Genomic DNA, 23384 nt, shown 5'->3' with positions numbered 1-23384 from the left:
TCAGTGTATGCAGTCAACATTCCTGACATCTGAACATCCTGTTCGAGGAGTAAGCACAAGTGCAAATGAGCAAAAAATGGTTTAGAGGCTAAATATGTGAGATTTCTAGTTATCAAACAAGATTCCCATTGTGTTCTTCATTCTTGAAAGTAAACTCATGACAACTTATCTTTTCAAATTATTCCCTGAGCAGTCCAGCACAAAATATTGTTACCTTTATCCTTACTTCTCAACTTTTCTTTTAGTTCCTAATACTTTTCACATGCTTGCTATTTTTCTAATTTCATTTAATGTAAAGGTGCAAACCATGGGTCTCATTTCAGCACAAAAGGCAGGAAGAAATAGAATCATATGATGTATACTCATGAATGGGGAGGCTGGTTGTAGAGGGTGAGAGTTTGAAATTGCATTGCTATGGTATTTCCCTTAGAGCCACTAAATACTATGGGATATACAATGGGTGGGTAACTCTCAAATTCAACTTATGAATATATATTTCCAAAACTATAGGTTTAAATATAACATGAAAATTACTACAGATGACATTCAACATACAGAGCTTAAGGATGTATGATTAGTGTTCATTATGAAATTCCCCAAAGAAGTGTGATGCACACAGGATAATAAGGCACAGGATTCATTTAGGTTTACACAAAAGCTTATATTTTACTTACTTAGATATGAGAAATAGGGTATCCTAAAAAAAATGGAATCAAAATGCAATTTCAGTGCCCAAATTTGCGTCTTTTACAAGCATACTACTTCTGGGTGTATTTTTGTTTTGTTTTTTGAGAGCACAGGTAGCAGAGAGTGGCAGAGAGAGAGAAAGAGAATTGTAAGGAGGCTCTACACTCAGTGGAGACCCCAACGTAAAGATTGATCCCATGACCCTGAGCCAAAATGGAGTCAAATACTGAGCCACACAGGCAATCCTACTTTGGTTCTTTTGATTTAAATGTGCTCTAGAACTTTCTCTTCAGTTTCCAAAATTGAGACGAATTTTTACTCATCCATGATATATAATAGCTATTACCTTTCAAAAGGAGAGACCATTGCTCATTGTCCATTTTCTCTAGTACAAATGCGATCCTAAGTAACCCATCGTTACATGAAAATATTCTCTCAATGTCCTGACCTACTGCTTCATGGTGAACTATCTGATAGAGTAATTCTTTCCTGTAGTAATCAACAAAGGTGCTCAATCGTACCAACAAATCCAGAGAAGGGGCTGTGACCACAAAGAAAACATTACAATTTACATAAGAGTTTTAGGTTTATTCCTTGCCACTCCCTATGCTCCCAAATGTATATAGTATAGTCTATCTTAAACTTACCATACTAGTTTTCCTGGGTATATAGGTATGACTAAGCCCCTCACCCCCACTGAAGAGGTTCCATTCACCATACAGATGCTTTCTCTGAGACCACCACTATGGTTGCCAATGAAACACATATAATGAAAGTATATATCAATGGAATCCAAACTTGAGGTTATAAGTCATCAATAATAATGTAGTGTCAAGAAACCTCAAATAATTGGGGTGCCTGGATGGCTCAGTTGGTTAAGCATCCAACCTCAGCTCAGGTCATCTTGTGGTTCATGAGTTCAACACTCCAGTCTGGCTCTCTGCTGTCAGTTTAAAGCCTGGAGCCTGCTTCCGATTGCCTCCCTCTCTCTCTCTTCCCCTCTCCCACTAGATCTCTCTTCCTCTCACTCTATGAAAAATAAAAACATTAAAAACAGAAACCTCAAATATTGAGTAAAAAATGTTAACCTGGCAAGCTAAGCCAAAAGAGCATGTGACTCTTGCTCTGGGGGTTGTGAGTTTGAGCCCCATGTTGTGTGCACAGAAGAAAATAAAATCTTTATAAAATATTTGAACAGAAAATGATTAGGTCTTTCCACAGATATACTTGTACCATTGACACACCATCTCATGAGTTTTAAATAATTTTAATTTTCTGTGGAACTTAACACCTAAGATTGGTTAATCCTCAAAATAGACCTACTTCTCCCTAGTGTGAAGTTTTATATTGTAGTCCATTGAAGAACTGGCTAAACAAATTACCGCCTTCATTATACGTTAATGTTCCTGTCCAGCATGAATTCTTCAGTATTTCCTGAGGTAAAGACATTGACACATTTGTATGGTTTCCGTGTTATGTGAATTCTTTCTAGACCACAAAGCACAAAGTTGTACATTTTGTTTTCTTATCACTGGAAGTCTGTACCTCCTAACTCCATTGACCTATTTTTATCCCCTCCCCAATTTGTACATTTTTTATAACCCAGATCACACCTATTTTATTTGTAAGGTTTTTCTCTCTAGTAGAAATTACATTCCACAACTTAAAATAAGCTTTGGATAAGCCCTGCCATACATTCCTTCAGTGTTCTTCCTTTCAAAGGCTTCTATTCTCCTATCAGGTGAGTTGTGAACCCTGGTTACAAGATTTCCCACTTATGTTAGTTCCATATGGTTCCTCTCCATGATGGAATCTCTGATGCTGAGCAAGTATTGAACCCTTGCTCATTTGTTTTTTTCTCCTATGAATTCTTTGATGCTCCCCAAAGCTTGAGCTTTGAATAAAAGCACTGCCACACATATTAGGTTCACATTGAGTAAGATATGAATGCTCCATAAAGGCTTTTCCACACTAAATACATTTGTACAGTTTCTATTTTGAGATCTCTCATGACACCAAAGGTGAGAATGTTTGATAAGAGCCTCATCACACATATTACATTTGTAAGGTTTTTCTGCTGTATGAATTCTCTGATGTGCCATAAGACTTGAACAATGGATAAAAGCCTTGTTATACACATTACATTTGTGTGGTCTCTGCCCAGTGTGTATTTTCTGAGGCCCAGTAAGGTTTCCAAATTGGGTAAACGCTTTGCCACACTCATTACATCTGTTAAGGTTTCTCTCTAGTATGGATTTTTCTGTTAACATGTGAGCACTCAGCAAAGGTTCTGCCACACTCACTACATCTGTGAAGTTTCTCTCCAGTAGAAGTACTCTCATGACTACAAAGGTCTCAACGTGTGCTAAAAGCTTTATCACATTTAGTACATTTACAAGGTTTTTCTCCTGTATGGATTCTCTGAGGTGCCAAAGGCCTGACGTTTGGATAAAAGCCTTGTTACACATCACATTTGGGTGGTTGCTAGCCAGTGTGTATTTTCTGATGATTAGTAAGTTTTCCAAGTCGGGTAAAAGCTTTGCCACACTCATTGCATTTGTAAGGTTTGTCGCCAGTATGAATTCTCTTATGACACCAAAGGTGTGAAAATTGGTTAAAAGCCCTTCCACATTCATTACACTTGTAAGGCTTCTCACCAGTATGGATTCTCTTATGCTGAATAAGATGTGAACTCCTCCAAAAGGCCTTGCCACAATCAATACATTTGTAAGGTTTCTCACCGGTATGAGTCCTCTCATGACGCAAAAGTTCTGAATGGTTGACAAAAGCCTTACTACATTTCTTACATCTATAAGGTCTTTCTCCTGTGTGAATTCTCTGATGTGCCACAAGGTATGACCTTTGGATAAAAGCCTTGTCACACACATTACATTTGTGTGGTTTTTCCCCAGTGTGTATTTTCTGATGCATAGTGAGATTTCCAAATTGTGTAAATGATTTGCCACACTCTTTACATTTGTAAGGTTTCTCTCCAGTATGCATTCTCTGATGATTTGCCAGGTTTGAATTTTGACTATAGGATTTGCCACTTACGAAACACTTACATACTTTCTCTCCTGTATGGACTCTCTGATGTGTAGTGAGTTTTGAACGCTGGGTAAAGGCTTTGCCACACTCATGACATATGTAAGGTTTGTCACCAGTATGAATTTTCTCATGACGCCTAAGGTGTGAAGATTGGATAAAAGCCCTACCACATTCATTACATTTATATGGTTTCTGTCCTGTATGGACTCTCTGATGTTTAGTGAGTCTTGAAGCCTGGGTAAAGGCTTTGCCACACTCATTACATTTGTAAGGTTTGTCGCCAGTATGAATTTTCTCATGACACCAAAGGTGTGAAAATTGGTTAAAAGCCCTGCCACATTCATTACACTTGTAAGGTTTCTCTCCAGTATGGATTCTCTTATGCTGAGTAAGGTGTGAACTCCTCAAAAAGGCCTTGCCACAATCAATACATTTGTAACGTTTCTCACCGGTATGAGTTCTCTCATGACGCAAACGTGCTGAATGTTTGATAAAAGCCTTATCACATTTAGTACATTTATAATGTTTTTCTCCTGTATGAATTACCTGATGTGCCTTAAGTCTTGACCTTTGGATAAAAGCCTTGTTACACACATTACATTTGTGCTGTTTCTCCCCAGCATGTATTTTCTGATGACTACTAAAGTTGCCAAATTGGGTAAACGCTTTGGCACACTCATTACCTTTGTAAGGTTTCTCACCGGTATGGATTTTCTTATCTTGAGTAAGGCTTGAACACTCAACAAATGCTTTGCTACATACATTACATTTGTAAAGTCTCTGTGCAGAAAGAATACCCTCATGATTCATGAGGTTTGAGCTCTTGCTAAAATTCTTCCCACATTCATTACATTTATAAGATTTTCCTCTGGTGTATCCTCTCCTGGCTTGGGCAGGTAACAAATGATAAATCTTCCTAGATTTATTCCAAATGTTTTGGGTCCTGGGAGGAATTCTTTCAAGTGGTGAGACTGAGGAACCATTGCTGACAGACTTCTCAGTTGGATTACTACATTCATACATTTCCTCCTCACTGTCAAATCTCTGGAGTTCACCCAGGTGTGCCTGCAAACTTAATCCAATTCTATTTTCCAAGCAGTTTATATACTGGTTTCCAGAACCACTTACGTTACTGTCCTGTTGTAACAAAGTCCTGATGAATGGTTCATTATTCATGACATACTGGTATGTATTTTTTCTCACAGAAACACTCTGCTTTTCAGGAAGAGTAACTGAGGGCTGATTAAGTGGCTGATCTTTCCTACAAGTGAGATTTTTGTTATGAGTCAAAGGCACTTCTTTGTAATTTCTTGCATCATCTCCCCACCGATTTTCAAACTCATGCCTATTTTCCCAGACTTCCTTGAGATCAAAATTCTTGATGCCATGGCTTTCATTTCTCTCCAATATCACTAAGTGGTAAAATTTTCCTTTATAAATGTCCTCTACTGGTGACAATTCCTTGAGTGCAAATCCAGGAGAAAGGCTTCCTATCAAATAGAGTTGGAAGATAAATATTTTATACTAAATTACATAATTACATACCTAAATAACACTTTATTATAAACAAAGGATGTTAACCAACCATGGTCTTCAAACACTACTGTCATACACAATGTTTTTGAGTTCTCTTTTTATAACGTTTTCCATAGTAACAATTTCTCTGATTTTGAGGTAATTTTTCAAAACACATTTTACACTATCCATATTTTTTGGACACATAACTGGATAATTAAATGAAACTTCATGATTACTGACCCCATTTATACAATGGCTATTTTATAACTGTGCATGAAATTATAGAGTTGTCTCTCTTAATTCTTAATCTTTATAAAAACGTGTTTACCTGAACCCAATATCTCATAATTCAGTGATGCTCAATGAATCTTTCATTCCTTCTAGTAGGAGTTCCTTATGGAATGTAAATCCTGTCTTTACATCTCCAAGACAAACTGCTTTAGAATTCCAGAGACTACTAGTTTGTGTAACTATGGTTACTTATTAACTTAACCCCCTAGATCAATCAACATGTAGGTTGTAACATACAGAGTCCTTAAAATATCTTGTTTCTTTCATCATATGCTCACACATTAGTAAACACACAGTATAATTAACCACCAGATCAAGCTGCTGTCCTGAGCAATTCATACACATGTCCCCTGTGTATGAATAGGGTTCCTTCTGCAGTACGGAGGGCAGGGGAGTCAGGTGCTGTGTAAACTGAGGTGCTTTGTTGATCAAAATTAATATACCAGGATATACGAGGGTGGTTTGTTTAGCTCAATGAAACATCTGAGGAAAGGCCAGGACTTGGATTCAGAAAAGCAAGAGTGAAGCATAAGAAGTAACTGACCATGTGGCAACAGTGCTTGTGTTTGCACATCTATGGGAATATGATTGTGGTGTAAGTTTAATGCAGGACCTTGGGGAAAAAGAAAACACATTCAGCAAAAGGCATAATACTGATGCATTCTGTAAGAACTCATACTATGGGCATGAAGCAAAGGTGGAAAACATTCAACAGGGAAACAGTAGGGGGTTATAGGAAAACTGTACAGTTATATCTAATTCAATATTTGCTCTAAAAATTATCAAACTAAATATACCAAGACTTCGCTTCTAGGTATATACTCAAGACAATTATATAATGTATACATGTTCCAGGAGACATGTTTTTAAGGTTGTTACTTATAGAGAGAGATACTGAGAACAAGCTTGTGAATGGGGGAGAGGCAGGGAGAGAGAGAGATTCCCCAGAAGTCTCCACACTGTAAGCGCACTGCCCAATGTGGGACTTGAACTAACTGTAACTTCATGACCTAGGCCAAAAAAAAGAGTCAGATGCTTAACCGACTGAGCCACCCAAGCCCCAAAATAATATATCATTATAGAAAAAGCTATGGCAAATCAGGTTAATGATACTGCCGGGACTAAAGCAGGAACTTTAAAAATATGTTTCTAAGATATCACAAATTCTTAATTTAAAGAATGCCATAGGATCAGCTGTGGGGCTAAGTTGGTTAAGTGTCTGTCATCAACTCAGGTCATGAACACAGAGTTAGGACTTCAAAGCCTGTGACACGCTCTGTGCTGAAAGCTCAGAGCCTGGAGCCTGCTTTGGATTCTGTGTGTCTCTCTCTCCGCCTCTATACTGCTCATGCTCGCTCCCTTGCTGCCTCTCTTTCTCTCTCTCAAAATAAATAAACATTAAAGAAAAGTGGTAACTTTAATCAAGGAAAATATGTGTTGTAACAATTAGATATCACTGCACATTTATGAGAATGGCCAAAACCCACAAAACCAACACCAAATCCTAGTGAGAATGTGCAACTATAAGAACTCTCATTCATTGCTGGTGGAAATGCAAAACGGTACTCCCCTTTGGAGAAGTTTGCACTTTCTTACAAAACTAAATGTACTCTTAAATATGACCTAGCATTCCCACTCCTTGGTATTCATTAAAAAAAGTGGAATATTTCTGTCCACATGAAAACATATCCGCAAAAGGGAAAATCCTAAAATTTCTATGGAGCTGCTAAATTCCCAAATCGCCAAAGCATCTTGACAAAGAAGTACACGTTGGAGGCATCATGTTCCCTGATTTCAAACTCCCGGACTACAAAGCTATAGTCATTAAAACAGTATGGAATTAGCATAAAAATACACACAGAGATCAACAGAACAGAATAGAGACCAGAAATAAACCCACACACATGCTCACTTAATTTACAACAAAGGAGACATGACTATAAAATGGGGGAAAGTATAATCTCTTCAATCAATGGTTTGGGAAAACGGGACAGCCAGAGCCAAAAGCATGAAACTGGACCACTATCTGACACCATACACAAAAATTAACTCAGAATGGATTAAAGACTTAAACCTAAGACCTGAAACCATAAAACTCCTATTAAGAAAAGTTAGGGGTGGAGGGCCGGGGTGGCTCAGCTGGATAAGCTTCTGACGTTGGATGAGGTCATTATATCATGGCTTGTGAGTTCGAGCCCCATGTTGGGCTCTGTGCGGACAGCTCAGAGCCTGGAGCCTCTTCAGATCCTGTGTCTTTCTCCCTCTGCCCCTTCCCCACTCAACACTCTGCCTCTCTCTGTCTCTCAAAAATGAACATTAAAAAAAATTGAAAAAAAAAAAAAAGAAAGAAAAGTTAGGGGGTAATGAGCTCCTTGACACATGTGTGGGCAATGATTTTATTTTTAACTCTCCACACCAAAAAGGAAAAACAACAAAAGTAAAAAAGGTGGGGTTATATCAAACTGAAACGTGTTTACACAGCAAAGGAAACAGTTTTTGAACAAAATGAAAAGGCATCCTACTGAATGGGAGAAACTGTTAGCAAATCATGCATCTGATAATGGACTGGTAATCTAAAACATTGCCAAAACATGCTCAAATAACCCGATTTAAGAAATGGGCACAAGATCTGAATAGACATTTTCCAAAGACTTAGAGATGGCCAACAGGACCATGAAAAGGTGCTCAACGTCATTCATCATCAGGGAAATGCAAATCAAAACCACAATATCGCTTCACACCTAATATTAGAATGGCAGTTAGTAAAAAGACAAGAAACAACACGTGTTGTCAACAGGGTGGAGAATCAGGTATAGCCAAGAGAACTACTGTGTGATCCACCAATTCTACTGGGTATTTATCTGAAGACAACAAAAATACTAACTCGAAAAGACAGAAGCGCTCTGATGTTCACTGCAGCACTATGTATAATAGCGGAGATACGAACACAATCTAAGTGTCCGTTGATGGGTGAATGGATAAAGATGTGTATGTACAACACAATATTATCTAGCCACTAAGCAGAATACTATCTTGCCATTTGTGACAACAGAGATGGACCCTGAGGACAATATGCTATGTGGAATGAGTCAAAGACCACTACAGTATGATTGCTCCTATGTGTGCAATCTTAAAGAAACAAAAACCCATTAGATACAGAGAACATATTGGTGGTTGCTACACGCAGGTAGCTGAGCAGAAAAGGGTGAAGGTGATCAAAAGGTTAATAAACAAAAAAGAGGGCTGCCTGGCTGGCTCAGTCAGTACACCATGCAACCCTTGACTTTGCAGTTGAGTTCAAACCCCACTCTGGTTGCAGAGATTACTTAAAATCAAAAGTTGCTGCTGCCTCTTGAGTTCTTAAAACAAACAAACAAACAAACAAACAAACAAACAAAACCAAAAAATATCAATATGGTGCTTTTGGTATACCAGGAATGCAATAACCATCTGTGGAATGATACATGTTTTTCCTACAGAAAAGCTAACTAGGTATCACCAAGCTGAGCTGTATTTACACTACATCTACTTTTGGATTTTCACTTTTTGGAATTATCCACATCATGACTTTCTCTTAATTAATGCACAAGGGAGCAACCTTCAGAAGCCAGGATGGCCGAGGAAAGACATAGACTTTTATTCACTTTATTAGGCAGATGCTACAATTTTTGTGTCTCCTAAGAAGTTCTCCCCAGAATACAAAATGGAAATGGAAAGTGAATAGGTCCTGGGGTTTGCACTACAGAGGCCTCACCTCTGACCTGTATGGAATGAGAACCAAGAGGGATCAGGGAAAAGACTCCTTAGGGACAGCCATCTCAGTCCCTCTCAAGCCACAGCACCAGTATGGTCGGAGGGGCTAGGTAACAGTGTTGTAGGTATTATCACTGGAAGTTTAAACTTCTACACATCTGATTTACTCGTTTGAATAACAGAATGAGAAGTGTGTGTGGGGTGGGGGAGGATTTCCTTTGAAAGCTCCTAAGAAATAAACTTGTATTTTCCCATAGATCCTTCCCAAACAGTATTTACTGGAGCAATTCACTCTTTGCCCTTCTGAGCGGACTTGAGCTCACATTCCAATACATTCACATCTCCTGTCTGGATGTTTCCCTATCCTCACTTCATGTTCCACAGTCCAGGGCTCTTTCTCTTCTTCCAAAACCGAGATGATATTCAGCTCAAGAAAAGATTTCCATTCATAAAGAAAAACAGAACATGATCTCTGCTCTTCCAGAACACGTTTCCAGCTCTTGGTTCACCAAACAAGAAAGAACATTCATTTTGTTTGGTGTAGAAACCACGTATTTCAAAAATTACTCAAATGAGTGCCTGAGGGCTTAAGGATTATTTTAAGTGTGCAGACATCTGGGTTTTTTCTAAGAACTACTCAACCAAAACCCTTACGAGGGTAAGACCACAGAATCAGAGATTTAAATAAATTCACCACGAGGTTTCCTTTTCCCCCCAACTTTAAATAACGTTATTGTCTCTGAGCTTTATCTTTAAAGATTTCAGCAAAATTAGACTTTGCTAAGAATATAAGCGTTTTTATATCCTATTCCCCAGACTCCCAGATTGTTATTTAAATTCTAGTTACTTAACAGAGTGTAATACTGGTTTCAGGAGTAGAATTTAGTGATTCATCAGTTACATACATACAACGACCAGGGCTCCTCATCACCAGTTCCCTCCCTTAGACTTTTCTGACTGCTAAGTTCTGCAACCACATCAACAAGCAGGAATGCAGAACTTCTGAAGGAAAGGGAAGTTAGAGTCCATTTGCCACATTATGAACCCTTTCCACTCTCAATCAAAACAGCTGCAATCACTCCCTTAAGAACAAGGAATTGGAACTCTTATGATCAAAACAGGGGCTCTCAATAGAAAATGCACAGCACACAGATAAAAAGTAATTACCGACTTCTGGAGGCAAGTTATCCTCACCCACGGAGACCAGGTTCCTGTAGTTCTCCAACATCACATCCTTGTACAAAGCCCTCTGAGCGGGGTCCAGGCACTCCCACTCCTCCTGAGAGAACTCTATGGCCACATCCCTGAAGGTCAACCGTCCCTGAAAGGAAAACACATTTCACCAAGTGCACAGGGAATGTGTTCTTATTTGACCAAAGACAAGAGAAGCACAGATGTGTAAAGACTGATTTGACTACAGTGAGTGTTCTCTGATCCGTGTAACATAATTTTGAGTTACAGTGAACATAAAATTAGCTACTTTAAAATACCATTAGGGGGCAATTATTGCACTCAAATATTGCACAAACATCACCTCTGTCTAGATCCAAAACTTTTTTATCAGCCCCATAGGAAAGACTTTACCCATAGTAAAGCAATAGGTGCTTCCTATTGCCCAGTCCCTGGCAACCACTAATGCTTTGTCTCTGTGGATTCACCGATCTTGGATCGTTTCATATATAAGGAAAAGGATCAAATATGTGGCCTTTTGCATCTGCCTTCTTTCACAGAGAATCATCTTTGGGGTTCATCCACGATATAGTATGTATCAGTGGTCCATTTCCTTTCTTCTGGCTGCAGAATATTCCATTGCAGGAGTAGACCATATTCATTCAACTACTGTAAAGCATTTGTTTGTTACTACCTTTGGCTAATATTACTAAGTTCCAGTAGAAGTTAAGTGTTCGGATGCCTGTTTTCAATTCTTTTGGTTATATACCTAGGAGTGGAATTACTGGGTCACATGGTTTAATTTTTTCAGACTCTGTCACACTCTTTTCCACAGTATCTACGTTTTTAAAGCAACATGTCATGATTTGAATTTCTCAACCTCTTTATTTTTGTGGTTTCATAATAATCATCCTAGTGGATGTGAAACGATAGCTCAGTGTGGTTTTGATTTTACATTTTAATAATGACTACTTTCATTGAACATCTCTTCATGTGCTGGGTTCATTTGTGTATCTGCTATGGAGAAGTGTCTATTAAAATCCTTTGACCGTTGTTCAAATTGGGTTCTTGGTATGTTGGTTGTCACTTGTGTAAGTTCTTCATATATTTTAGGTTCTAGATGCTTAGTAGATATGTGTTGGCAAATTATTTCCTCCCATTTGCTAGATTGTTCCACTTAGGTGATAATGTCCTTCACCGCACAGACGTGAATAATTGAGATGATGACCAATTTATCTACTTTGTCTTTTTCACTTTTGCTTTTAGGATCATGTATAAAAATCCACTGTCAACCCTAAGGTCATGAAAATTTACCCCTATGTTTTCAGTTAAGACTTTTATAGTTTAGGCTCTTACATTTAGTCTTTGATTAATTCTGAACTGATTTCCTTATATGGTACAAGGTAGTTTCAATTTCATTCTCACAGATATCTAGATATGTCAGTACTATTTAAGAAACTTTTTTTTTCCATTGTTTTCCGCACACTTGGAAAAAAGGAATGGATTATAGATGTACGGGTTTATTTGTGGATGCTTAGTTCTGTATCTTTGATCAATATTTCTAGCCTCTGATGCAATTATACTTTTGATTATTCCAAGTTATTGTAGAAGGTTTGATGTCGGGAATTATAGGTCCTCCAATTTTGTTCTTTCTCATGTTTATTTTGGTTATGTGGCATCCTTACCAATTCAATGAGTTTTAGAATCACGATTCCCATTTGGGCAAAACATGTTGGGATTTTGCTGAGGACTGCATTACTCTTTATATCGCTCTGGGGATCCCTCTGTTTTATGGTCTTCCAAGCCAGAATCACAAGATATCTTGACATTTACTTAGGTTTTCTTTCATTTTCCTCAGCAACATTTGTAGTTTTCACTCTGTATGAATCTTCCATTTCCCCGATTAATATTATTCCCATTTACTTTCTTGTTTTTGTAAATGGAATTGTTTACTTTCCATTTGTTGATTGCTACTTTACAGATATGTAACTGAATTTTGAGTGTTGATATTGTATTTTGTAACTTCAATGAATTCATTCTAAGTCTGAGGATTCTTTATTTCTAAATAGGTGATCATGTAATCTATGAATGGAGATAGTTTCTTATCTCATTTTGACATATTTTATTTATTTTTCTTCTGTAATTTCTCTGGTTAGAACTACCAGGAGAGTGTTGACTAGTGGAGGCAACATGGAGCATGCTTGTTTTCTTCCTGGTATTAGGGGGAAGTTTTCAGGAGTTCACCATTGAGTATATGGTTAGCCACGGGATTTTAATAACGCTTTTTCAGACTGAGCCAGTTCCCTTCTACTCCTAATTTTTGACTTTTTGTTGGACGCAGTGTTTTGTATGTGTCTGTGGAGCCTAGCTGGTTTACAGTGCTGCTCACTGCTTTGTAATTGATATCTGGTTGTTCTATCCATTATTAAATACGGAGCATTGTGATCTCCAACCACTATAGTAGAACAAGCTTCTCAGTGTTTGCTTCAGAAACTTGGGGGCTTTGTTTCTGTGTAGTATTGTTTATACTTGTTTTATCTTCCTAATGGATTGGCCCTTTTTTCAATATATGTTCTTCAATATCTTTGATGACTATTTTACAACTTAAACTCTATTTGGTCTGATTTCTATACAGCTCCCCAACTAGGTTTCATTACTATCTGCATGGAATATCTTTTTCCATCCTGCTGTCAACCTATTTGTGTATCTAAAGTGAGCCTTGGAGCACCTGGGTGGCTTAGTCACTTAAGCGTCTTACTCTCCGTTTCAGCTCAGGTCATGATCTCACAGTTTGTGGGTTCCAACCCAACACTGGTCTCTGGGCTGACAGTGCAGAGCTTGCTTGAGAGAATTTCTCTCTCCCTCGCTCTCTCTGCCCTTCCTCCACTCACACTCTCTCACAATCAAAAAATGCTTTGAAAAAATAAAGTGAGCCATATGCAGACATACAGTGGAACGATTTGTAAAATTTCTTTCTCTTTTATTGAAGAGTTTAATTTAGGTACATTTTAAATTGCTACTGGTAAGAATTATTGTAACATCTGCTGTTTGTATGGCTAACATTTTGTTACATAATTCCTTCCTTCTTCGGGTGTCTGTGCGTGCATACCATTTTGATGGTCTATTTATTTTTCTGTACGTTTTCAAGTTATTTTCTGAGTGGTTATCCTGGGGGTTATAGCTTACATATTAAACCACTAATATTTGAATTTCAGTTGATGCTAACTTAGCTTTAATGCCATACAAACAAGTGCTGTTATACATTCTCCCTTTACGTTGTTGTCAAAAACTACTTCATAAAAGATATGAACAGATGTTGCACACACTCAAGAGCAGATTTTTCTGATTGTTTTACTGTCTCTTAAGACATGTAGGACAAAATGAGTTACAAAACAAAAAGACAATAATTAGCTTTTATATTTACTTATGTAATTACCTTTACTAGCGTTGTTTACTTGTTCCTATGGCTTTGAGGTACTGCTAGTTTCTATCCATTTCAGCCTGAAGAACTCCACGTGGCATTGCCTATAGTCTAAGTCTGTAAGTGTGAACCCCCTCAGCATTTGTTCATCTAGGAATCTCAACTCCACTATCAATTTTGAAGTATAGTTTGCCTCGTAAGGAATTCCTGATATGGCTTTTTCTTTTTTTTTTTAATTTTTCAATCTTTTAATACCAAAGGAGACAGATTCCTGACCTCCACAGTTTTTTTTTTTTTTTCCAACATTTATTTATTTTTGGGACAGAGAGAGACAGAGCATGAATGGGGGAGGGGCAGAGAGAGAGGGAGACACAGAATCGGAAACAGGCTCCAGGCTCTGAGCCATCAGCCCAGAGCCTGACGCGGAGCTCGAACTCACGGACCGCGAGATCGTGACCTGGCTGAAGTCGGACGCTTAACCGACTGCGCCACCCAGGCGCCCCAACAGTTTCTAATGAGAAAGACCATTAATTTTATTCAGAATCCCTGTACAAGTCGTTTCTGTCTTGCTACATTCCACATTCTTTGTTTTATAAAACTTGACTGATTATGTGACTGCCAGGGATCTCCATGCATTGGACTTAGTTGAAGTTCATTGAGTTTTTTGGGCGTGTAGGTTCTCTTTGATAAATTTGAGAAGTTTTCAGCTCTTCTTTCTTCAAATATTCTTTCTGCCCTTCCTTCTAGAACTCCTATTACGTTTATAGGAGTATTAGTTATAGTGTCCCAAAGGTTTCTTGGCCTCTGGCCATTTTTCTTCTTTTATTCCCTTTTATTCAGCTTTATTCCCCTCTCTCCTCCTCACACTTGACAATTTCAGTTAACCTCTGTTTAAGTTCACTGATTCTTTACTCTTTTTGTCCATCTGCTGATGAACCCTCTAGTGAATTTTCAATTCTGGTGTGTATACTTTAACTCCAGCATTTCTATTCCATCCTTTTGCTATAATTTCTATCTCTTTATTGATATTTTCTATTTGTCGAAACATTGTTCTACTTCTTAGTTCTCTTCCACGTTTTCCTTTAGCTGAGGATGGTCAAGATGGTTGATTTAAAATCTTTATTTACTAAGTGGAATGTCTGTGCCTCCTCAGAAAGACCATCATCAACCTGGTAATCATGCTTAAAAGATGTACAATCTTAAAACATCCTTAGAAGTCTGTAGTGAAGTTGGCCTGCTCAGAAGCACCACCGTGGCATTCTTTGAAACAGTAAGGAGTTGTAAAAGACTCATGTATCTTCATTTAGAGAATGCTCCCATGAGGATCTAAAAAAGCAGTTATTTCTTGTTGACTTTCATGAAAACGACTTCAAGTCATATGGCATGTAAAGATACCAATTTGCAGAATAAAACAGGATTAAATATTTACAGTAAAATATATTCTAAAATCATACTACAATACAAAAATGCACGTTTGGAAAATATGCACGAAAGAGAACATCAGTTCTTGATGAAGAAAATCTGTGATGGTGGAAGACATGACAGGGAAGAGGATGTTTTACTTCTTAGTTTCAAAAATGCATTAGTGTGTGAAAATGAACTGCAAAAATCTATACAACTGAAGTTTAATACATACATACAAAAATAATAATGAAATTTAATAATAATATGTAAAATTAAAATTGAGCACCATCCTCTGTGATGACAGAAAGTTCTGCTATGTCTGGCTAAATTATACACATTTTTCTCTAAAAAATGTACAACGTATAAGAGTTCCTAAAAGAAACCATGGTCTTTAAGAGATGGATGTGCTATCAATAATTTATACATTTACTATTATGTGGAGAAATAGGTTCTAGAATCACTTATACTTACCTAAATGGGTTAAGAAAGCTTAGGGCAGAAAGATGCCATCACAGAGCTAAAGCGCCCAGGGTTAAGTCATTAAATAGAGAAATGCTTAGGACAGAAAGAAGCCACAATTGAGCAAAATCACCCGAGGTTAGTTAGCTAGATATTGTAATGGGATACTGAGCAACTTTGTATATGATCTGCAGAAAATTACTTTCCATCTGACACCAATCTACTAATGTACTTTAATCACAAACTGCACTTACACCCCAGACCCTTTGCTTCTTACCCACACAATTTAATGATTCCTGTCTGATAGTTTTGTCCACATTAACACGTGTAAGATCTTATTTTCTTCACATTCACCATGTGTGTAGTATCTTGGGAGCTCAATAAATACAGAGATGAACCCCTGTTGGGGCCTCCTGTCTCCTCCCGGACATTAGCCTCTCTCGTATTCCATTCTAGGTCTGTTCTCTTCCTGGGCAAGAGAGAACTCAAGGCTCATAATCTTTGCCAGATGGTGATCCCGATGGGATAGAAATTGACATGATAAAAACCGAGGTGACCAAAGTCCATGTGATAGAAGGTGACGTGAAGTCAACATGATTAGAAGAAAAGCCATCGTGACTAAGAAGTCGACGTGAAGCAGGGGACGTGTCTAAGAAGACAATGTGGTAGAACACAATGTAGCTAGAGGCCAACGTGGCTAAGAAGCGAATGTAACTCAGGGACTGCAGAAAGCCACAGAACGACTAGAACTCTACAAACAGAAAAAGTGCATGGGTCTACAATCTCTCCTGATGAGGTAAGAGAAAAGCAAAACTGTATTAGGATTCACTGCCGTGGAACTTTTGAGAGAATTATTATGGGAGACTCCCTATCCCTAGAGCAAAAAACAACAAATTCATACAGCACTTCTTAAATTACTAATGGTTATCCAGCAACACTGTCCTTGGTCTCCTGAGCAAGGAACCTTCGACTTAGACATTTGGGAACGAACAGGTAAGACACACTAAAGGAATGACATATGGAAGGCGCCAATGTTCTGCCTGAGTTATTCTTATAGAGTCTACTGTCCCTATGGCCATTTTCCCCCTGAGCGCAGAAGATGTTTATGAAGATTAGACCCGCTGAGAGTAAATAAAAACTTTTGCCACGGAACCTAAACCTCCTTATTGTCAGCCAGCCCCTTCAGCAACCCTACACCCTGAGAATGCCAACTCCCCGCTTTGTCAATGGGAAAAATCTAACCTGTTAAAGGAACAAAAGATTCCTTCAGAAGACATCCTCACTCCGATGCAACAACCTACTAAGAATGCCCTTATGGTGTTTACAGACACCTCAAGAAAACTCACAAGACTTCATGCCTTTGGAAAATTGGAAAAAAATGGGAACACATATCATAAACTGAACCAGGGTCTACCTAATATTCATAACTGCAAGCCATATCATGACCTATAGAAACCTTTTCCCAACCTTAAAATTGTCTGAGATGTCAACGAGCCAAGATCATCCACTTCAGACTTCCTCAGCAGTGTTTCAGGTAAAAATTAACCATGGGGAACAAACTGTCTTAGGGGGACCCGAATGTAAGTTTGTTGGTTTGAAATAGACCTGTTAATCAAAGGTCAAATAAGCTCATGTTACAACTTAAAGTAATTGGAAACTTGGTCTCACAGGTTTCATGAGTCATTGCTACACTAGCTTTCAAAGGCTTTAGTAACTCGAAAAGTTTTCCGTGCATGATAAATTGGGATTGAATTTGTTGGGACATCTAGGCCTTTTCTAAATAGGATGGCATGCTAAATCACTGATTACTAAGTAAGGCTCATCTGCTTTCAGCCTCTTATTGCAGGGAAAGTGAGGATATCGGGGTCTAATGGTAAACACACTTGGTGGTATACAACTTTGAGTTTTTTTCTAACAAATTTTCCAAAATTTAAATTGTAAATGAAGTCTTTTTGACCAATTAGACTTCTTTAGTATGTTAAGTTACTCTGGAAACGTGAAACAAATAATAATCCTTAGGTTACATTTGAGTAATGCTACACCTATTACAGAGATTATATGCAATTCCTAGCTTTAATATTTTTTGGCATAAGGTCATCACTTGATATTCTGATAATTGAAGTGTTATGTGCCACAGAAGTAACTGAATTTCCTTCTCACCTGCATTAGATCTTTTAATCATGTCCATTTTTGTGTCTTTTTTGTCATAGTTTTGCGACTCCTGTTGGAAGACTTCTTCACCGCTATCACTCCCAGTAGACAGATGATCCTTTATACTCAAGGAGGCTGTTTCCCCTGCACTGTCTTTCCTTTTCCTAACTCTGCTATACCTACCACAACTTACCAATGTTGCCCCTGGGGATGGACTCTCTATGGCCCTATTCAACAAGAAGAAGTTACACAGGAGAAGACCATCCACCCTCAGCAACCTTCAAGATTTTAAGAGTCAAAACTTTCACAGGGAACAATGTGGAACAAAGGAAGAAGGAAATGGCAGATAAAATTAAAATTCCCTACAATCCACAAGGACAAGCAGTTGTAGAATGAGCACATTAAAAAATATGCTAAAAATAGGGGCGCCTGGGTGGCGCAGTCGGTTAAGCATCCGACTTCAGCCAGGTCACGATCTTGCGGTCCGTGAGTTCGAGCCCCGCATCAGGCTCTGGGCTGATGGCTCAGAGCCTGGAGCCTGTTTCCGATTCTGTGTCTCCCACTCTCTCTGCCCCTCCCCCGTTCATGCTCTGTCTCTCTCTGTCCCAAAAATAAATAAAAAACGTTGAAAAAATTAAAAAAAAAATGTTAAAAACAACAAAAAGGCAGAATTACCCATGGTTATCTACATTACAAGCTCAACTTTCTCCTCGATCACACTAGGATCACTCTTACGTTTTCAAATCTTGACCCTCAAGGACTAACGCAGCTAAGCTCCATTTTCCTAAATTCCATAAACCCTCTCACCTATGGTGCCAGTTCAAACTTCTCACTTGGGTCTGAGAATATGCTTGTATTCTTTCAGATTCTGGACCTCTGGGGATTCCCTCTTGGTTGGTGAAGCCATATTATAGCATGGGGGAGACCCCCCAGAACACCTTCCCATCAACCGGGACTTCCAGAGAATGACTCAGAATGAACGACCACCGCTCCATTTTCAGGATGGAAGAAACCACTTCACTGTTCCTCATCCTGAAGTCGCTCCACAAATGCAATTCCTAGCTCCTCATATAACATGAGGGAAGCCTAAACGCCTGTCAAACCAGGCCCACTTCCTCTTACAACGCAGTGGTATTGCCTACACACCTGATCTGCATCTGATGGCAATGATCTCCACCACTGGTATTAAGCAGGCAAAGGCGTTTCATAGGCCTCTTAATCATGGGGATCCAAGCCACAGTAAGCGTTATAGCCTCTGCTACCATTGCTTGAATTAGTCTTCAGCGCACTATGAAACTGCACATGTACTTACCCAGTTATGGTCAACACTATCAAAGAGCTAATAAGCCAAACTTCTACAAACAAATAATGGCACGCCTAAAAGCCCTTATGGCTGCCATCCAACTTATAGGAAAAAGACAATAGGTGCTAAACCTCCACTATAACTCTGTGAAGCGGAATACTTGTACGATGTCTCCTTTTATGCCATTGCAGAATCACTCTTCAAACCTCCAACAGCACAATATGGATCAGGTAGCCATTATGACAGTCCTCATACACAAACTTAAGATGAAAAAAAAACCAAAATGGGGAGCCAGGGGGAAATAGGTTCAAGAATCCCTTAGACTTCCACAAACAGGTTAGAAAGCTTAGGGCAGAAAGCTGCCACCACGGGACAAAAGCACCCAAGGTAAAGTCATTAGCTAGAGAAAAGCTTAGGGCGAAAATCTCCCACCATGGGGCAAACGTGCCCGAAGTTAGCTAGCAAGATATTGTAATGGGATCACGAGTAACTTCTTACAGCACCTGCAGGAAATTCCTTTCCATCTGACGCCAATCTACTAATGTACTTTGGTCACACACTCCACTTGCCTCCAGACCCTCTGCTTCCTACACACACAAGTTAATGATTCCTGTCTGATGGTTTCTCCACTTTCATGTGTGTAAGATCTTGTTTTCTTCATGTGTACCACATGTGTAATATCTCATGAGCTCAATAAACACTGAGACAAAACCCCTGTTGGGGGCCCCTGTCTCATCGCATGCGTCACCCTTTCTCGTATTCCATTCTGCATCTGCTTTCCTCTGGACAAGAGAGAACTCCAGTCTCATTGTCTGTGACACTGTATGACATGTAAGTTGGTTCTACATTTGAAAACCAATTGTGTTAATAAACCAAGACACCCTCTCTACTTCTCATTCCTACTTTCACCTTTCTATTCTATCCCAAAGTATTAATATCGTGGAGTCAGAAGCACAATGAGTCCCTGGTTTAACATCAAAATGCATTTGTAAAACCGGATGAAGTAAATTTCCATCACTCTTATTTTCCAGGGTTCCTCAGGTACTTTTGCACGTTAATACATGACTTACATACATAATCTCTTTAATCCTGGTTTATATGAGCTGAAAAAGGATCCAGGAAGGATCTCTGAAGAATCCTTCCTGAAGAGACAAAGAGCTAACTCCCTATCTCCAGTCCTAGCCTGTGTAGAACAACATTCCCAGGATGACCACCTAACAGGTGCCTCTTCCTAAGTTCCCCGTCACTTGGTCACAGTTAAGATGAAATATGCACGGAGAGGAGGGGAGATTGGGAGAAAGCCCTGGGTGTGAGTAAACAACTCAGGCAGGACACCTCACAGACAAGATTAACAAGTCCAAAGTGACATTTTAGGAAGAAAAATCAACAAAAAATGGGATTTTACCTGGAAAAGAGCCATTCCTTCTTTTTTCCCCCTTCTTCTGGTCTTCTTTCTCAAGTAAGGTTATACTGTGTGACAAAAAGGATGTTGTTTAATTTTCAGAATCAACATAACCCCATCCTCTGCCACAATATACATATGGGGAGAAACTTGCCATGGGAAAAAGACCTTTGCTGCCCACTGCAACAGGAGGGATGCAGAGACAGTAAGGTCCTATGTGGAGGCCCACAAGTGCATTTTTTACCCACTTCTTCACGAAGGCCTCCCCTACCGCTCAAACTTACACACTCCACTGCAACTGCATTGTCTTGTCTACCTGGCACTTGGCCAAAGGGAATGGGCTCCTTCAAGTTCTTGGCTCCTCCCTAGGTAGCCCGTATCCAAGGAATGGATGATGCGGGACACAGAAACCTGTCCATGCCATCAATATGGACCAACTCTTAAGGGCCACCCAGCTCCAGAGCTCCCTGGAAGCTGTACTGAAAAGTTTAGATCTTTGTCCTGATGCTGACGGGAAGCCTGTAAGAGGGTTTAATGTCAAAAGATGACACAATCAAATTTTTAAGATTTAGCCAGGATACACAGAGAGGGTGGAGGTGACAGAGGCACGTCCCTGTCTCTGAGCTATGCTCCTGCTTCTTTCCCAGTGGCTTTCGATAGTTTTGGAACTGGGTCACATTGTGAACTCCCATTGTAACTGCACACTCTCTCCCAGAACATCACCAAAGACGCACCTAGTTTTGAAAATCATTTCACGCATCTTATTAACTCAGGTTCAGAATTCTTGGTCTATTGTCTCCTGTTATAGGTGGGTCCATCGGGGGTTACAGGGGGAGTGAATTTGCCAAGTTACCCTGAAGAAGTCTCAGTTGAATGAGCAGAACTGGGTGTAAGAAATCTCTGAAAAGGTGGCCTGGACAGGATGAAGTAGAAAGGGCTTGTCCTAATTCCAGATTACCTTTCATGTTGCTGAAGGAGAGAAGCTTCTCTTTTATGGGTTTAAGCAAGCCCAAGCATTTAATTCCTCTTTTCCAGAAAAGCTATATGAAATTACAAATAGTTACTGGTCCTGGAAAACATGAAAAAGGGTCACCTGTGGGCACGAGGTCTGAACACTCTCTGTATTATGAATGGATGAGCTCTGCTGGAACCAAGTTCCACATCAATCAAGACCACCCTTCAACATCTGTACAGAGAAGACAGAGGGGACCTGAGGCGATCACCTAGTTAGCTGGAGAACTCACCTCAAAGCTTGATAATTTATAAACTGCCTTAACGCAAGAAGAGAACTGTTGAATTATTAAATTAGCACACTAAACTAGGTTTTGAGTGTTAAAAGGTTACCAACATCCTTAACGGATGTGTAATGAAATACCATAAAGTTCTTTAAGAGACATCAAAGAATCCTTGCAACATAAGGTAGAGTAGAAAGCATAGAAAACTCATACTCTCAACAATAAAATTACAAGAGAAAATAATTTGGAAATTGAAAAGCTCTCCAGTGGAATCTGAGATTAAAGTCACAACAAGTGTGAGGATACATCAAATTCAGAAAAGAATGCCATGAGCCACGAAAAAAGGGGGAGAGACAAACAGTATTGTTAATAATGGCCATCGTAAAAGCACCATGTGGTTACAGAAAGTCCCCTTTAACTGACAGTTCTAATCCCCCTGGATGAGTAGGGGTTGCCAATGGCATTATCTTCCGATGCAATGCTTAGAAAGTGCAAATGCTTCCAACACCAGGTTTCACAACTCTCGATCTCTTCTCCACAACTGAAACAATTCACCAAATGTTGGATTAACGAGGTCATAAAACTTCAAGTCGGTACTTCACAACTTAATATCCTCGGTTCTTCACCAGGGTTTGGGTCCTGTGCCTTGTCTGTGACCCCTACGCGTTTTCTTCTCTGTATAAGTCTGTGTCCTTGTTTCTCTTCAGTGCTTTTGTCCATTTCCGTCTCCCTCCGTCGCTATTCCTCCTCCAACAGACAGTTTCACCCTATTCTGCGGCAGCCTGTTTCAATCCCCGCCGGTTTTTCTCCCCACACTTTCTGATGACCCTCTAACTCCGCAGATTTCCGCGTCCTTCCCCGCCAGCTCCGTCCACACCCTGACGGACGGCCACCCTGCGGCCAACGGCCTGCACCCACCTCCCTAGTGACGACTGTGCCCGACGCAGTATGGGGTCGGGGGCACGGGGGACACTCGGCAGTCAGAGAAAGGTTCTGAGCAGGAAAGTGACCGGCAAGGATATCGGGGTCTGCAAGGGCCACAGGCAGAACGGCTTGGCCCGAACCTGCCTCGGAGCGATTTTAACCGAAAACGACCACAGACCCCCGGGACCCGCCCCGAGAGAGAGGACTCGGAACGTCTTAGAGCCAGGCCGCGAGAGATGAAAGGGAGAAGACGGTTCAAGAATTTTACCTTACCAGGCGACCCCGGAACCTGGGGTGGAGCCCCAGGCACTGAGCGCGCAACCGCTGGTGCGAACCAGAAAAATGGAGACTCACTCACCCCACAGCGCACGTTGCCCTGCTGGATCAGCTTCCGGGGCTGCAGAAAATGGCGCACGCGCGTGCGTCGCGGGGCGGTGCCGGGGCGTGTCCAGGACACATCCGGTGGGGCGGGTCCAGCGCACCACTCTCCTCCTGGCGTCTGCGGGTCTGTTTTCTCTTCCGGCCGCGCGGTTTCGGGTTCCGCTTTTGGATTCCGTCCGATCCCGCTGGTGTCGTTTCGAGCCAGGCTGGGTGCAACCTCAGGGAAGGGTGGGCCGC

At 40.0% G+C, this 23384-nt stretch overlaps 2 protein-coding genes across 2 annotated transcripts in view; both read right to left on the bottom strand.

Moving 5' to 3' along the window:
- Positions 1-10593, bottom strand: part of LOC102900382 (zinc finger protein 677-like) — a 46110-nt gene extending 35517 nt beyond the window's left edge. Inside the window, exon 1 of the mRNA XM_045046190.1 lies at positions 10465-10593. The gene's annotated coding sequence lies outside the window, so the exon portion shown is untranslated. The remainder of the gene's footprint in view (positions 1-10464) is intronic.
- LOC109494583 (zinc finger protein 677-like) lies at positions 641-23190 on the bottom strand. The gene is made up of 4 exons (XM_045046205.1): positions 23125-23190; positions 20611-20675; positions 10465-10618; positions 641-5225 (listed from the first exon to the last, which is right to left on the bottom strand). Exons 2-4 carry the CDS (start codon positions 20623-20625, stop codon positions 3172-3174), a joined length of 2223 nt encoding a protein of 740 aa, XP_044902140.1. The 5' UTR covers positions 20626-20675; positions 23125-23190; the 3' UTR covers positions 641-3171.
- Positions 23191-23384: the final 194 nt, after the last annotated feature.

The sequence above is a fragment of the Felis catus genome, chromosome E2 (genome assembly GCF_018350175.1).
Source record: "Felis catus isolate Fca126 chromosome E2, F.catus_Fca126_mat1.0, whole genome shotgun sequence".
NCBI classification, from domain to species: Eukaryota; Metazoa; Chordata; class Mammalia; order Carnivora; family Felidae; genus Felis; species Felis catus.
Note: the sequence above shows the minus strand (reverse complement) of the source record. Positions and strands in the feature narration are given on the sequence as shown.